This window comes from Symsagittifera roscoffensis, chromosome 2, assembly GCF_963678635.1.
Source record: "Symsagittifera roscoffensis chromosome 2, txSymRosc1.1, whole genome shotgun sequence".
NCBI lineage: Eukaryota > Metazoa > Xenacoelomorpha > Acoela > Convolutidae > Symsagittifera > Symsagittifera roscoffensis.
The window spans coordinates 10,866,008-10,883,319 of record NC_087063.1 but is presented as its reverse complement, the minus strand read 5'-3'; the positions used below and the strand labels follow the sequence as shown (position 1 = coordinate 10,883,319).

At 36.5% G+C, this 17,312-nt stretch overlaps 1 protein-coding gene across 1 annotated transcript in view; it reads right to left on the bottom strand.

Moving 5' to 3' along the window:
- Positions 1 to 17,312, bottom strand: part of LOC134839684 (neurogenic locus notch homolog protein 1-like) — a 156,576-nt gene that overhangs the window by 58,944 nt on the left and 80,320 nt on the right. Inside the window, exon 4 of the mRNA XM_063855306.1 lies at positions 3,224 to 3,529. Within this exon, the coding sequence (XP_063711376.1) occupies positions 3,224 to 3,529 (306 nt within the window). The remainder of the gene's footprint in view (positions 1 to 3,223; positions 3,530 to 17,312) is intronic.

Sequence of the window (17,312 nt, the reverse complement as noted above, 5' to 3'; positions counted from 1 at the left end):
CCTATCTGCCATAATTGATTTCTTACTAGGAGTGAAATCTATAATATTGTACTTTATATGGCGTGTGGGTGATGATTTTCACAAAAAATCTCAAATTAAAAAAAGCATTTTATCATTTTTCATTTTATTTTTTCATGTCTTTTACTGCTCTATAGGCCCTAAAAGGCAGTCGGAGCAGGGCTTTGCCCTGATACGAGCTGTTTTGTTTGAATTCAGTTTTTTTTTGTTCTGGATGGCAAATAAATCGTATTAGGATTTCATTTTCATAAATAAAGACTGAAGCTTTTGAAAGAGCTTTTCACGTAAGCGCAACAAACTGCTGGATTAAGTGGGCAAAATCACCCCAATTCTAATTTTTCTTACGAAATACGAGACAAAAATGTTGTCATATATTTCGTCCGATTAAAACGTGAGCGGCGAATAAATGTTCTTCAAAGCTGAATTCAAAGATTTCATCAAATTTCTCAGCAAAATTTCTTCTTCAAATGTTGAAGAGCAGTCGGCAACTAAATCTTTTAATAATTATTTTTTCTAAAAATATATGAAAAAACAATGTTTAAGTTTTTATTTCGGAAGAAACGATTATACAAAAGTTCATTTTCATTTTTCATTTTGTTTCTCAAAAGCATTGTAGCGCTAAGCAAAAAAAAACAAATATTGGAAACATGGACTTGACAGTAATCAATAATTCAAACCGCTTATGATGATGTCTGAATTTTTTTGCGCTCTCTCCGTCAATTTAATAAGTGGCGCGTTCTCCATCAATTTAATAATCACGCCACGCTTCGCACATCAAACAAGGATTTTTCATCAAACAGGGAGTCATTTTCGAAAAAATGAAGTGGGAAAATTCTATTGTTTTTTCTTTTCCTCAGACTAAATTATCTGAAATGAATTTCCTTTTTAAAAAATTCTTTACCTTTTAGAAGCAATTAGGAGTGTCAAAAACTGTACCAATAATGACAAATGCCCATCTGATTCTATTTAAAAGTGCTCCGTAGACCTCTTATCAGAAAATTGACTAATTGACAGCTATTTTTATTCAATTCGTTCATCATTTCACTTTAACACTTTCAGATATTGCTAAGAAAAATCTGATGAAAAGTAATCCATTGTGGGAATATATCAAATATTGTAAGAAAATGCTCGTATCAGGGCGAAGCCCTGAATGTTTCGACTGACTTTTAAGGTCTATGGAGCAGTGAAAACATGAAAAAATTAAATGTAATAAAAATGTATTTTTTTCTAATGTTAGATTTTTTTGGGAAACTCATCCCCCCACACGCCATATAAAAAAACAAAGTGATAGATTTCATTCTTAGTAACGAATCAGTTGTGGCAAATAAGCTTTCTGAAGCTTATTTGCCATAACTAAAAAGTTACAAAGTGATAGATTTCGCTCCTAGTAACATATGAATTATGGCAAATAAGCTTCTTTCAACCAATTTGGAACAATTTCTAAGACGGATTAATTCTCCACTTACGCGTTAAAAGTGCGAAAGGTATCGCCCGTTAATTGTCCCAAATTGGCAAAATGGCAATCTTTAACCCTCATTGTTTCACAAAAAATGATCAAAACTGAAATACCCTTTCAAATTTAAACTCAAAAAATAAATATCTTTAGACTGATGCAAAAATTGTCAAAAATGGCTAGCGAAATAGAAAAAAAAAACCACCACGAGCACAAATATTCCGTTTGTTTCCTATCGAAAGAAAGCAACAACAACATTTGAATGCTGCAAATGCAGCGCAAATTATTCCGACCAAAGTTTTTGCAAATTATTTTATATACACAAGGACTACCGGTTGCTGAGAAAGGAGCACAGAACGTTCCAACCACCTTGATTAATGTTAAATAATTCAAAAAAAGTAAATTTAAAACGAAAGTTTGACAATGGCAATAAGGGAATCGGCCCCTTGACTACCCAAACGATCCCTCTTTGGTACTGGCTGACTGACACAAAGATTTTTCTGAAGCAGCCTTTGCGCCAATTTACACTTTGAGGGGAGAGCAAGCGCCAAAAAAACGCAACTTTTCGGTCTAAATTGTCCAAAAATCCTTAAATAAATGCATTTTTTGGCCTTTATCTGAGCAGCGCTCCAAAAAAGGAGCTTTTAGTGCTTTGGGAGAGATCAAAAAATCAATTTGGTTGACCTAAAAAAATAAAGATCCACATAAATTTTCGAAATTGTTTTGAAAACTCGCCTTTCTCGCTAGAAAATACAAAATCCGCCCCTGTTGGCTGATAATATTGACACTGAGCCAAGTATTTTGATTTTTTTTGGAATCAGAATGAAGATCAGGGGCGGATTTACAATTTTCTCTGGGGGTGTGTCAAAAACTTTTCTTTTCGAAAATTTTGTCTACCTTTTTTTAGGTCGACCAAATTGATTGTGCTGCGCATTCCCAAATCACTATAAAGACCCCATTTTGACCAAATTTTCTTTGCTTCAGGCAAATTATTGGAGAAAAGGTAAAAAAGCGTTTTCAGGCACTTTTTGGACAGTTTTTACCAAATACCGCGTTTTATCGGTATGCGCTCCTCCATGAAATTAGTCTTTATTGTAGCTTTTAAAAAAATTCGTGTCGATGAGACAAAATTAGATTTCCTAAATTAGTACTATAGGACCATAGGGGGATCCTTTGGGTAGGCAGTGGGTCGATTCCCTGAAGAGAAAGGTCGTTCACCTAAACCCGCCCCTGATCACGATTGAAAAAGCTTCTGTTTGTTATTATATCACTCGATCCCACCTGAAGTATATTTTGTTGTTGGAAAACCAATTCTAGTAAACAAAAATTACTGAGAAAATTATCAGCCAGATTGTCAGGGATTTGCCTTGTGAATGAATAGCGAGTAGCGCAAATCTAGAAGGGAAATATAAAAAAAAATCTAAATTTTGTTCCGAATTTTTTTAGCATGACTATTGACAAAAATTCAATCTGTAGTCTATCCAGAAACACTGAAAATACTCGCTCAATGCAAAATTTTTTGATCGCAATTTTGGCCAAAAAAAAAAACATTTTTAGACACTTATTGGAAACTTTTAACCAAGGTTAATGAGCTTATTGGATTCATCTACAAAAATGTTCTGACGATTCCTGAAAATTTTTTTCACTAACAATTTCAGAACATCGCCTCTATTGAAAACTCATACTGAAAACTCTATTGATACAAAAATTATGAAAAGAAAACAGAACATGAAATTGTGTGTAGTTACTTACGATTTTCGCGTGTTTTGAAGTAGAACATGTCCTGTTCCTTGTACGCAAATGGGCTGCCTTTTCCCACCACAGACACTTCGTAGCCCACTCCTGGTTCAAGAAGTGTGAACTGTTTGCACAGATTCCTCTCGTCTTCCGGATCCTGAGACTCATCCAAACTGAGATACTCGAACTTGTTCAGCGAGTCATCGTCTTTCACGCTCAGCACTATCTGGAACTCCCGCATTGGACCCCCTTGTGCCGGTTGCTTCCAGCAGATGGTCGCCGAGTTCTGAGTGATTCCACTGACTTCGATATCACGAGGCGCTTTAAAAGGATTGTTCAATATTGATATTTCTTTAAACACCTCAACTAACTCATGGTTTGTAAATTTTTCCTCGTTCATCGAGCTTTTCTGGACGTTAACCAGTTTTTTTGAACTTGCACGCCTGTTTCTGATATGATTCACTTTCGAGAACTTATCGGACGATAATGAATTTGATGATGCAAATAGCGATAAGGACTCAGGGATGAGTTCATAGTTTTTTCTCGGGTTCAAATAAAGCTGAGATTCAGAAAAAACTTCGGAGAAAATGCGAATGAACATTATTAATAACAAAATAATCATCAGGCCGCATTTGCAAGAGTGATAACTAACAAGGGTCAAAGGTCAAATCGGTTTAACGATACTCTTTTTTAAGAGTTTTTCTTTAAAATTTAAGACTGTTTCTATCAATTCATTTAGCAACGTTCGACTAAAGAATTTAAGACGACATGTATACAAAAGATGGTCTCCAGAATGAAAAATCAAAAATTATGAGGGAAACATCAAATAAACATGTCGATTTTTCACAGAATTAGCAGTTTGTAGCTTCTTGTTTAATATGAGCGACTTGTATTTGAATAAACAGAAGAAATTTTCTGTACGGAAGGACCGAATAAAGGTAACTTCAGGCATGTCCGATAAAACAATCTGTTGTAGTTCAGAAATATCATCATTTTAGTAATTCTACAAAAAATTTTATACTATAGGATTGAAATAATAAAAACCTTTTTTTAACAATATAAAGAACTTCCTTTTCGCAAACACTTCTTCAAAAAAATTTTATGTTAAGCTGACATGCTTTGCTGTAGCTCAAATTTGAGCTTTCCAATTAAATTACCATCTCTTCTTTTCAATTTATCTGAACAAAAAAACTGCCTCAAAAACCATGGCAATAAAAAAAAGTAGGAATAAAATTTGTTTGAAGTGGTTTTTTGAAGAGGGGAATTATCAAGTCAATTATTTGTTCAAATAAAAAAAATGTAGAATTTGTGATAAACAAATCCCGAAAGCTGTAATCATGATGAAAACTGTAGGTTTTATGCCAACAATTCAATCAATAATGATACCAGGTTTTTTCACCTCATTAAACTACTTTCTGCATATAATAATAAGAGTATTTAATTTTTTTCCAATTTTAGTCGAGCTAATTTTCATTCAGTGTCAAAACAACAACGAGTTACCTAATGGACAAGTCAGAAAAAAAGATAGAAATTTTGACTCCCAATGATAAAATGTATTTCTCAACAGAGCATATTATGAAAAAAAAAATGTTATTTTTATGCAACCGGCATAAAAAAAAAGACGTAGAACTGATTCATAATACAAAAAAAACTTGAAATATTACCAATAACTTGAAAGAATGACTTCTTTGAAAAGCAAAATGTAGTAAACCTGTCGACTAAAATGAAAAGGTATTTGATTTCCCTAAAAATAGTTGCTCACATATGCATTTCAATGACAGTTGGTTGATTGATTACTTCTTCAGCTTAGTTCAGTTAGGATACAGGAGCAAGAAAAGTGACAATTGTAAATCAGGGTTGCATTTAGAAGTGTCCAGACAATGCCTGATATAAGTCTTGTTGTATACAAACAGGGTGGAATAAATTACACCAAACATCTTACTTAATACCAAAAAAAATATCGAACTAGCAGAGTAGACAACTCAACACGTGACAGCCAATTTGTTTACAAAGCATATTTTCACTCTTGTTCACTACTTTCACACCTCACTGCAAAGATTTGAAGGGGGGGGTGTTCATAATGAATTTCAAAACTCGCAAATGCTTAACCGATGAATTAGTCCTTCATGAGGGGTGGATATTCGTCACTAGGTATCCTTTTTTTTGAGAAAGGCCAATAATTGGAGAGAGCTACTCTAACGAAACTCTTTTTTACTCCCCCTTCCTTAATAACTGTAGTAGCCGCCCCCCCCCCCCCCCGAGTATAGAAATGGGAGAAAATTTTTAGAACAGCTCAAGTAAAAATGCTTTTTGTCAAATTAATCAAAAAAACAGATATTCAAAAGTTTCAAAAAACTTAGATGTTATAAAGTTAAGTGGTGCGGAATCCCAATTCGGTTGAAAAGTACTGAAACCGAGAAGTACTTTTTGATTGAAATAAAATCAATAATTACGGAGCCTTTCAAATCTACCTGAGAAGTATACATTGAGCAGCAGCTGCAGAGGCTATGTATTATGTATCAGCGTATAAATAGCGGAAATTAAGCGAGCCATTATTATGCAAAACCGATTAAAATGCAGTAATCTTCTCAAACCGCCAGTTATAGTAAAGAGGTTTGTCATGTCAAAAAAACACCGCAACTAAGTTAAGTGGAAAAAAAAGATTATAAGGGATTTCGTATACTAAAAAGTTGTCAATATGAATGACTCCCATGTCGCCCTGTCGCCCTCGGACAATGAAATGGTTTATGTATCGATTATAATCCATTATTTTCTCGAAATTCAAAGAAATTTCAAAACATTAAGAATTCATATAACGCAGTTTTTTTTTCATTTTACTGTTCCGTTCTGACTATTGAAAATGTACAGGAACTTTTTATTCGGGTGTGTTTTAGTTTCTTCTTTTTCTTTTTTTCCTCGCAAATTTAGAAACCAGAAATAATTATTAGAAAAGGTTGAATTATATATAATACTAAGGTATCGTTTTTGTCAGTCGTGATTCAAATGCTATTCAAAACTTTTCAATAAATAGTCTCAATGTCGAAAAAAAACAGGTCAATATTTTTGAGCTCTAGTCTAATTCGAGCAAATACAGCAAGAGTAGATCTTATAATAGCCTTTGATTCAAGCTTAACCGTGAAGTGTTAGTTTTGCTTCAGTCAGTAAAGCTAGTTTTTGAAGTTTTTCCTTCAGAAAAAAAAATTCTTTTTTGGAGGGGGGGGACCTATTGTCAAATAAACTAATGATTTTTATTTTTTTTATCGTGGTCGGAAATCTTGTTCTACTTGCCCAGCATCCAGCTAATATTTTTTTCTCTGACATCTTCCAACAGTTAGTAACAATTTTTGCATAACTAAAAACAGTAAAGCGGAAACTTTGCAATTTGTTGAAAAAACGATATGCACGTACGGTCTACTTCAGTTCTAAACTTGAAAATAAATAGTCTCAATGTCGAAAAAAACTGGTCAATATTTTGAGCTCTATTCTAATTTCGAGCAAATACAGCAAGAGTAGATCTTATAATAGCCTTTGATTCAAGCTTAACCGTGAAGTGTTAGTTTTGCTTCAGTCAGTAAAGCTAGTTTTGAAGTTTTTCCTTCAGAAAAAAAATTCTTTTTTGGAGGGGGGGAACCTATTGTCAGATAAACTAATGATTTTTATTCTTTTTATCGTGGTTGGAAATCTTGTTCTACTTGCCCAGCATCCAGCTATTATTTTTTCTCTGACATCTTCCAACAGTTAGTAACAATTTTTGCATAACTAAAAACAGTAAAGCGGAAATTTTGCAATTTGTTGAAAAAACGATATGCACGTAGGGTGTACTTCAATTCTAAACATGTCAAACTTGAAAATAAAACACAAAATTATTTTTTTCCCACCAAGTTCCTCAAAATAGTATAAGTGGGCCAGAGGGCATTTTTGGAGGGATAAAAGGCTAATGGTAAAGCAAAAGCTTAGAAAAAGTGAAACAATCTATCAATAAAAAAGAAAAATTTATTGAAGAAAAAAAAGAAGAACATGTTAACAAATAAATTAAAAATTTCGAGAGCAAAAATTAATTACCAATATAAATATTGCAACGTGTGTAATTCAACGTGTAAAAAATAAAAAAAAAGATGCTAAGAGATGCAAAATGCGAAATTTAGAAAAAAAAATTATTATAAAGAGTTTATTCATTTTTTAATAAAAAACGAAAATCAATTTGTGATCTATTGTTATACATTTTCTACAGGGTTTATGGAGACAGTTACTAATATTTTATCATTAATGATCAATATCTATAAAAATCCAGGGCGCGCATCAATTAAAAAATATTTAAAATATAAAAATAGAGGTAATTTATAATTAACAATTATTTGCATTAAACTATTGTTTTTATTTTCTTTATAATCCACATGAACGACAAAAAAAATCCCGAACAACATCTTTTCTTACTTTTTTTGATTCTTTTCTAGTTTCTTTTTAATAGATTTAAACTGAATAAAATACGCTACTTCAAGCTTGAAAATCGAAATTCTTAAAAAATAGCCGCAGAAGGACACCGCAGAAATTTCTAAATAAACTATATTAGAAAAAAACGTTTGCAACAAAATTCAACTTTAAAAAAGGGCAAGAAGAAGATTTTTTCAAATAATGAATTGCCGAAACAAAAATGTCCTTCTGATAAGCATCTTTTTTCTTCAAAAATAGTGCGAATTGCTAAAATTGTGCAAAATCAGCACCAAGAGTACGGTAGATTGCCGTATTTTTGCTTCGGTTTTCTAAGAAAATCTGAGAGTATCAATTTTACGCCTTAATTTTTTGGTGCAGCGAAAATAATTTTTCGAGGGTTTCGACGGAATCTTTCAAAACCGCGAAGTTACGGAAAAATTCCAGGAAAAACAACTTCAATTTTGTTGTTTCACCTCAAGTACCCAAAGTACCTCAACAAAATAAACTCAAGTAGAAAATTAAAATGAAATAAGTTCAAATTTAGTTGAATACTGATTATGATAATGAGTGATATAACAGGTTTTTTGAATTTTAGGTCACTGGAAGAATACAACATGGAAATGTAATTCTTACAGCAAAATCAGGTTTAAAGTTTTTGATTTCTAATTCAATTTCTAGCAAATTAAAGCACTAGAGTAGCAATTATTATACAAAAAATTAGATTTTTTTTCAGATTTTTAGCTATAAAAGCTAGTTTTTTAAAAGAAAACTAGTTTTTGCAGTATAATTTAATGCTTCATTGGTAGTAGTATAGTAACTCTAAAACATTTTCGTAACATTTTGCTTTTTGTCATTCTTTTTTCTAAAGACAAATGTTGTCGATTATGTCTAATGTCAATTAATTTTAATATGGTTTTATTTCAAATCACATCACGTATTAAAACTGAAACTTATTTGAAGAAAAGAAACTTATTTAGAAAAAAAAAATTTCTTGCGCAGTAACCATCTTTCATGTTTTGATTTGAAATTGCTTTAGTAATCTAAGCAAATACTGGCACTTAGTTCCTAATGCCGAAAACCGTTATCGGCATTAAAAAAGAAGTGCCTTTTTTTGTAAAATACTAAGACAACTTCAAATGTGACATAAATTCGTAGCTTCGAGTTGAAAAAAAAAGGATTAACTGTGCCTAACTCATGCCAAAGTTGTAATAAAGACTTCATAAATTCGATATAATCAGAGCTGCAATTTTTTAACCTCCTCTATGATTTCTTGCTTAAAGAACTATTATAACTGTTAAAACTATCTATCACAAGTACTTAACATAGTGGTAAGGCGTTCACTTTGTGATCGTTAGATCGCGTAATCGTTCCCCCGCCATGGCATTTATAGTGAGCAAGGAGGAGCTCTCATTTGACTTCTGGCTTCAGTTCTACCACAGTGTGACCGAGGTCGGCTGCAATCGTGCCACCACATCAAAGTTATAGACGCAAAAAAACTACCTTGAGTCGCAACAAAAGGGCTTGGCTCAACAAAGTAACTCAGTCTGGATTGTAGGAGAAAAGAGAAAATGACTATGCTTAGGCAGGATGGATAGCTTTTCACAGATCCTCGATATGATTTATAATCGACATATTTTCACCACATTTTTCACGAGTTGATGAAGATCATACCATTTTTCCTACAAAATTTTTGGTGTTACTTTCAGCAGAAACATTTAACAAATTATCTGTACAGATCAAATTAGCTGAAAAAACAAAACCGTGAAACTATTTGGTTCAAATAAATAGAAAAGTTGAAAAGAACATAAGATAATACAATTTTCAAGGGAAATTGTTTAAAAATCGGAATCAGGGCCTCGAGCGACAAATTCAAAAAAGGAAACAAAAGCTTGCTATAAATTGTTTTAATCATTATTTTTTTCTTCTTTGTAATAAATAGCTAAATATTATATCTACAGAAAAGCATTATGTTGACCTCAGATGCCAATCAGAAAATTCTCTAAAAAACGGTCAAAAAGCTTTTGTTTTTTAAAAATAAGTGATAAATGATTTTGAAAAACTGAAAGGTCGGACCAATTAATTCGAATGTGCTATTTTGTAGAACAAAAATATCCGAATCACAACAACATGGATTGAATATGAAATACCAACAGTCATCAATCATTCTGTTACCTAAGAGCTTTATTTGTTTTTTTAAAACTGACCCATTTCAAGTTTAGACCAAAAGTTGAGTTTTTTTTGGCGTTGGGCTCGTCTAAGTTTTAGTGCATTTTAGCTTTAAAGTTAGTGCTCCCAACTGAAATTGTTACTCTCGGAAATTTTTTTTTAAGGGGGGGGGAGTTTTGATAAAAGACAATATTTTTTAATCAAAAGCTTACAAGTACAACCGTAAAAATAAAATAATTCCTATAAGTCCTATAGTTCTATAAACCTATCATTGTGTAATATTGTGTTATCAAACTTGACTTTCGTGTTCTAATGTGTATTATGGTAATATCGTCATCCAAGTGTTGTCAAAGAGCTTTCAAAGTTCCATAAAGAAAAAACCTAATATTGATGTTTTTTCTTTGATTAGTCAAGAGCTTCTTTTCATGAGAGTTTCTCTGATTGACTGAAGAAAGTGCTGACAAGGAAAAAAATTAATATGCCAGCGTACGAACCAAATGAGATTTTACTGGACTGTGAAACTATAAGAGACTTTAATATCTAATATTGTAACACCATTCAAAAAAATTTAAATAAGTTTTGCATGGACTGTCAGAATCATAAAAGAAAACAGCAAACGCAAATAAAAATTAAGGGCAAACTCTTTGTATATCAAGGAAAATGATACAAAAGAACTTGATAAATAGCTCTAGAAAAACTTAACCAATAATGTATACTGTTGAAGTTCGAGAAAGGGTTTTCAATGGGCGGTCACTTCAGAAATCAAAATTTTAAGAAACAAAAGAAAAATTAATGCACGGTTTTTTAATATAACATGGAGGATACATGATTGAAGTAAAAAGGAAATTGATATATTCCTTAAACTTTTTTCAAGTAAGGTAAGAATTGGGTTATTACTTTGTTCAAAGGGACTGTTTTTACCACAATTGACGCATTGAAAAAGGGTGCTATTTTATTGTGTCAAAATACAGTAATGCTACAAAGTAAATAAACAAGCAGAACACAAAAAATAACAGCAACATCAGTCTTTGTGTTAGCCTGGATTTAACAAGATTGAAATTTTCATGTTTTCCGGTATATTTTCTGAAATAACATACCAATTTGAGGTATGAAAAAAAAAACACAATTTTTGAACCTGTAGCTCCGATTCATTTAAAGTTCAGTATTTTTTATTAAAAGTGATAAGTTACAGCTTAGAGCAATTTTTCGAACTCAAAAAATCCAATTTTGTTTAATTTTTTTTCACGTTTAAGACGACACAGTAGTCAGGTTCCGAAAAGAAACGACAAGGTTGTCAAGTTCTTGAAAAGACCAATAAGCACCTAGAGAAAAGAAAACAATAGAAAAACGGCAGAATTTTAGATGTCAATTGCTTTGATTTTTTTGTTGTTTTGATATTTTTTGTAGAGATGATATGTATGATTCTGATTATGCAACGCTTTCATTTTTTAATGATTAAGCTTTACTTAAGTTCGAAAGTTTAATCATTACATAATCATAATTACTCGTAACAACAAGAAAACCTGTTTCTAAACTCCTGTTTTTTGAGTCGAAATAGATCTATACAATGAAGGATTTTATAGTTTGTAAAAAGGGATTTGTGAAAAGTTCAAATGGGAGACGAATTCAATTTGATCAGACTAAGTGTGGATAAAACTGATCCATTTTACAGGTTCTTTCAGGAAGCAAATGAACAAATTTGAGGATGTTTTTCCCAAATCAATCTTTGTCAAAATAATACCATCTTACTAGAGCGAATAATCAACTGCACAACGCAAATAGAGAACAAATAGCGATTTTAGCTATTAAAATCCGCAAGCTGTTAAGATTCAGAGTTAGAGCAAGTAGGACTAGGGGATAGAGGTTTGAGAGTTATCTGAGGTTTCAACTGAGGAGAGAGAAGAGATACTGATTGTTGAAGAATGAATTGAGATTGTGTTTTTAAAATGACACGACAAACTGAGCATCAAATAGTACCAGTTAATTAATTACCAGTTAATTAATTAGTTTATCAAATACCAGCAGACCAGTTGACCTTGTCTGAGTGCATTGAGTTTTATACCAGTTGACCTTTAATTAGGTTTCTATTGCTCAAGTCTGACCTTGAGTTTGGTCTGGTATTTCACTAGTCTGGCATTGAGCTCGTCTGTCCTCAACACCCCCACTCAGGCTGAATTGGCTTTGTCCAATGTCAGGCTGCAACCCATCAGCGTTCGACGATGTTGATCCACCTTTGCCTTGCTCAGGGATTTCGTCAACAAGTCAGCCTCCATGTTTTCGGTTGGACAGTACTCGAGCGCAAATGTTCCATCCTCGACCCGCTCTCGGACAAAGTGATACTTGACATCAATGTGCTTTGTACGCTTCTGCATTACGGGATTTTTGCACATCTTGATGCAGCTCTGGTTGTCCTCGTTGATCACAGTTGGACCATCACACGTCATATCCATCTCATTGAGTAGGGATCGTAAGTAGAGGCCTTCCTGAACAGCCGCTGCCATTGCTTGATACTCAGCTTCGCTGGTAGATATTGCTGCAGTAGGTTGCTTCTTGGTACTCCAGCTGATTGCTGCTCCTGACCGCTGCACATGAAAACTGTAGCCTGTTGTTGACCTTCTGTCATCAACGTCACCAGCCCAGTCAGCATCTGCTGAACCATAAAGGTTGAACCCATCAGGATCTTTGATGTAGCACAGCTCCAGATCTTTGGTTCCTTTCAGGTATCGCAGTACTCTCTTAGCAGCCACCCAGTGTGTTCTCCCAGGATTCTCCAGAAACCGTGAAAGTTGAGTCACAGTAGCTAGGATGTCTGGCCTCGTTTGCTTGGCTATGTACAATAACGAGCCCACTATGCCTCTGTAGTCCTCACGCTGCATTGCCACTGCTTCTTCTGAGCCCGCTCCAGGGCAGTCCTTCTTCGTCAACTGAGTGCTGATATCAGCTGGTGTCCCTACTGGTTTGCAGTCAGCCAACCCAAAGCGCTCCAAGCAGTCTTCAATGTAGCGAGACTGATTCACAGTGACAGAACCAGGTGCCCGTTTGACCTGCATTTTCAAAAACCAGGCTAATGGACCGCGATCATCCATCTTGAATCGGTCAGTGAATCGGTCCCTCACCCTGTCAACTTCTGCTTGCAGTTTGCAGCCAATGATGATATCATCCACCCATACTAGAACATAGATCATAGCATCATCCATTCCCCTCATCGTGAACAAACAGAAGTCATTGGTGCTTCGAGTGAAACCAGTCTCCAGAAGAAACGTGCTCAGCGTCTGGTACCAGTCCCTTCCTGCCTGCTTCAGCCCATAGATACTGCGTTGTAGCAAACACACTTGGTTGTCCCCGCTGCTGAACCCCTCGGGCTGTTCCATATACACAGTTTCTGTTAACGGCGAGTTGAGGAAGGCTGACTTCACGTCCATCTGATGAAGTACAAGATCATCTTGCGCTCCCAAAGCCAGTAGTATTCTCTTTGTTTCTGGTTTACAGGTTGGCGCAAAGGTCTCATTGAAGTCCAGTCCTTCCACTTGCATAAAACCCTTCACCACGTATCTGGCTTTAAACCGCTCCACTTGTCCCATTGCATCTCTCTTCACAGCAAGCACCCAGCGTCCAGGAATGACCTTGCGAGAATTTGGTCTATCAACAAGTGTCCAGGTGCCCATTGCCTTCAGTGACTGCACCTCCAAAGCCATAGCTGCTAGCCACTGCTCCCTTTCTGGTCCAGATACTGCTTCCAAGTAGCTTCTTGGCTCTTGTGCTATCACTGAAGCATGAGTGTAAGCCAGTCCGTATCGGATGGGAGGGTTCCGCGTTCTAGTTGACCGCTGCTCTGGAATCTCTGTTGGCCTCTGCTCTGGAGGCTCTGTGGAAGGTGGTTCCAATTCTTCAGTCTCGACTGGGTCATCTTCCGTAACCCCCACTGAAGCTGCTGCTCCACTATCATTCGCTTTATTGGTAGACTCAGTGATGGTCTTCGTGCTAGTTTCCTCTACATCAATGCATCCCTCGATTGATAGACCCAGTGTTTGTGACTGCTCACTGTCTACCAGAAAGTCGTCTGGAATGATGTCTTCATTGAACGTCACGCTTCTTGCTCGTACCACTCGCTTTGTCTCCAGGTCCATCAGCAAGTAGGCTTTGCTCTCCTCGTCATAACCAATGAACTTGCTCTTCTTGCCTTTCGGATCCAGTTTCCGCCGGTTTCCTCTGTCCAGGTAGTACGCCAGGCATCCGAACACTCGCAGGTAGTTGACTTTCGATGGCTTCCCATAATGCATCTCCATTGATGAAATGCGATGCTCATTGCTGGATGTAGGACACAAGTTGCGAACCCTGACTGCCGTTGACATTGCTCGTACCCAGAACATCTTTGAGAGCTTTGCATCGGCCAGTAGACATCGAGTCATCTCAGTTATCACCCTGTTGTACCTCTCTGCCACGCCATTCTGTTGCGGAGTATTAGGTACTGTAAACTCCTGTTTCACCTGCATTTCTCTACAGAACATCCGAAAAGCATTCGACGAATACTCACCTCCGTTGTCAGTTCTCAAGCACTTCGGTGTTCCGTGCTCAGCTACAAAGTCTTTGAACTTCGAAAGAGTATCGCTCTTCTTAACCAGGTACTTGACCACTGCCAGACGGCTGAAGTCATCAATGAAGCTCACGGCATAGCGCGCTCCATGCATGCTCGCAACTTCAAATGGTCCCTGGATGTCGCTGAAGACCCGCTGCCCCACTGCAGTTGCCCTGTTCTCTGTCTTCTTTGGCATTGCTACTTCGTGCATCTTCGAAGCTGTGCACACTTCGCAGAACCCTAGCTCGCCGACATCAACAACTGATATTAGATCATGCTTGTTGAGATGCCCCAGCCTTCGGTGCCACAGCATTGCACTACTTGTCTCCATCTTCGCTTTCGTAGCTAGAGTCATCGCGTTCCTCTTGAACTTGCACTCCAGGAAGAAAAGCTTGCCGCGCTGCTTCACTGGTAGCCGTCGACCATCCGGTGCCACAAGATGAGAAGAGTCTGATGTAAAGCTGAAACTAGACCCTCTAGCTATTGCTGAGCTCACACTCATCAGATTCACGTTGTAGCTCGGCACAAACAGCACATTGTGGAAAGTGTAGCTCCTCGTCACATCTTGACAGTCTCGTATGTCCACTTCCACCGAGCCTATGCCCTCAATCTTTGATATTGTACCGTTCGGATTCTCAACTGTTGTCCCCTCATCCCATTTCTCAAAGCTTGAGAAGACAGCCTTGTCGCGCACTACATGATCGGTGCATCCCGTATCCACAATGAGATCATCTCCCTTCATTGAGGTTGTTGCACAACAACTGAAGAACCCTGTCTTTGCCTGCTTGCAGTCCCTTGCAAAGTGTCCTTGTTGTCCACACTTGAAGCACCCTTGCTTCCTTGAAGTTGGACCACTTGCTTCATTCGAGCCACTGCCTCGAGCACCAGATTGACCACTGTCACTTCTGGATCTGCAATCTCTTGCCAAATGACCCTTCTGACCGCACACAAAACAGCCACCACCCGACGCTCCTTTCTTCTTCCTCACAGCTTGCATAGCTATGTGTCCATTCCCAGTCTTCTCTCCACATCGAGCTCGTCTCGAGTCATCATAGTTCCTCAACCTCGTTCTCAGCTCTGTAAAAGTCTTGGCCGGCTGGAAGCTCTCCTGCACCACGAAATGCTCAAAGCTGTCAGGCAGTCCGTTGATCACGAGCGCATTGAAGAGTGTGTCCGTAATTGCTTCCCCAGCTTCACTCAGCCGCGTCATCAGCTCTTGACTTCGAACGAAGTAGTCATCGAGATCCTCCTCTGATCCTAGGCGCAGCTTCGCAAGCTGGCCTACTAGACTGACCACTGTAGGCCTCTCCACACTGCAAAACTTCTCTTGCAGCAGTCTCCAGGCCTTCGTCCCATCGCCATAGCCATCCGCAGCCACGCAGTCGTTCTTGATGTACATCAGTGTGGTGTTGTTCAGGACCAGAGCTAGATGTGACCACACTGTGTTTCGGTTGTCTTTCCTCTGCTGGATCAGCACAGCTCGCTCCTGCATCTTGGTGTTGTACGCCGTCATCTGGTCAGCATTCGGATTCTCAGGTAGCGTAGGTTCAGCTTCTGGTAGATCGTCATTGCCCATCACAGTCCTGAACAGGCCTTTGGTATGCATCAGTGCCACAAACTTCGTCGACCAAGCTGGAAAATCTTCAGACTTTCCACTGAATCCAGCCAGTTTCAAGTCCATCTCTGCTTTGCTAAAGGCTAGATAAAAGCTAAAAAAAACTCTGACAGAAATCAAATAATTATTAAATCAAAAAGTTTAGAAATCTGGGCCCATAACCTGTTAAGATTCAGAGTTAGAGCAAGTAGGACTAGGGGATAGAGGTTTGAGAGTTATCTGAGGTTTCAACTGAGGAGAGAGAAGAGATACTGATTGTTGAAGAATGAATTGAGATTGTGTTTTTAAAATGACACGACAAACTGAGCATCAAATAGTACCAGTTAATTAATTACCAGTTAATTAATTAGTTTATCAAATACCAGCAGACCAGTTGACCTTGTCTGAGTGCATTGAGTTTTATACCAGTTGACCTTTAATTAGGTTTCTATTGCTCAAGTCTGACCTTGAGTTTGGTCTGGTATTTCACTAGTCTGGCATTGAGCTCGTCTGTCCTCAACACAAGCAGCTTAGCTAAAACTGACATCGCGAAAAACAAGAACTTTGCCAGAATTTAAAATAAACGAAAGCCATAATTTTCTAAGCCCAAAATGCACCACAAAAACATTATATATTTTTTGTAAAAACATGGAAAGCTCCTATGATTCAAACAATTTTCTTTTGCTTAAAAATTTGAAACTCCATTTTAATTTTGATAATCTACAAGAGATGATAAATGTAAAATTGGCAATTAATTAGGTTATAACGAAAAGGAAGTTCACTTTAATCATGAATTCTGGAGATAGGCAGAAACGTGCCATTTGAAGAAACTGTAAAGACAAGCTATGCTACTTGTATAATAATAACATCAGTTTCTTTTCCAATTTCTTACCGCCGATTAGTTCTGTATTTTTATTTTTTCATTTTTATCCAATCAGTTTTTGCATGATATTTTGTGTTGTGAGATCTATGAAAAAAAAAAGATTTCGGATGAATTTTCTAGTTTTACCATCGATAGATGGTTGAGAATTACGAGGGAACAAAACGTGAAAAAATTTATTTCAATATCAGCGCTGAGTTTTTTCATTCGAAACTAATCAAAAATCCATCCTATTCAGACCTAGTTTTTCACACAGAAAAAAAACTTTATTTGCGGGCGGGAATGAATTTTTAATCCGATTTTAAATCCAAAGCAAAGTAGATTTTTTGACTAGCGTAAGCACAGGTAATGCAAAATAGACACTGAAATGTGCCAAAAATCAATATTATCTCTATTTCAGTTTTAAATACCTTTTTAAATACATTTATGTGTGGAAAAAACGAAGGAAAAAACCAGG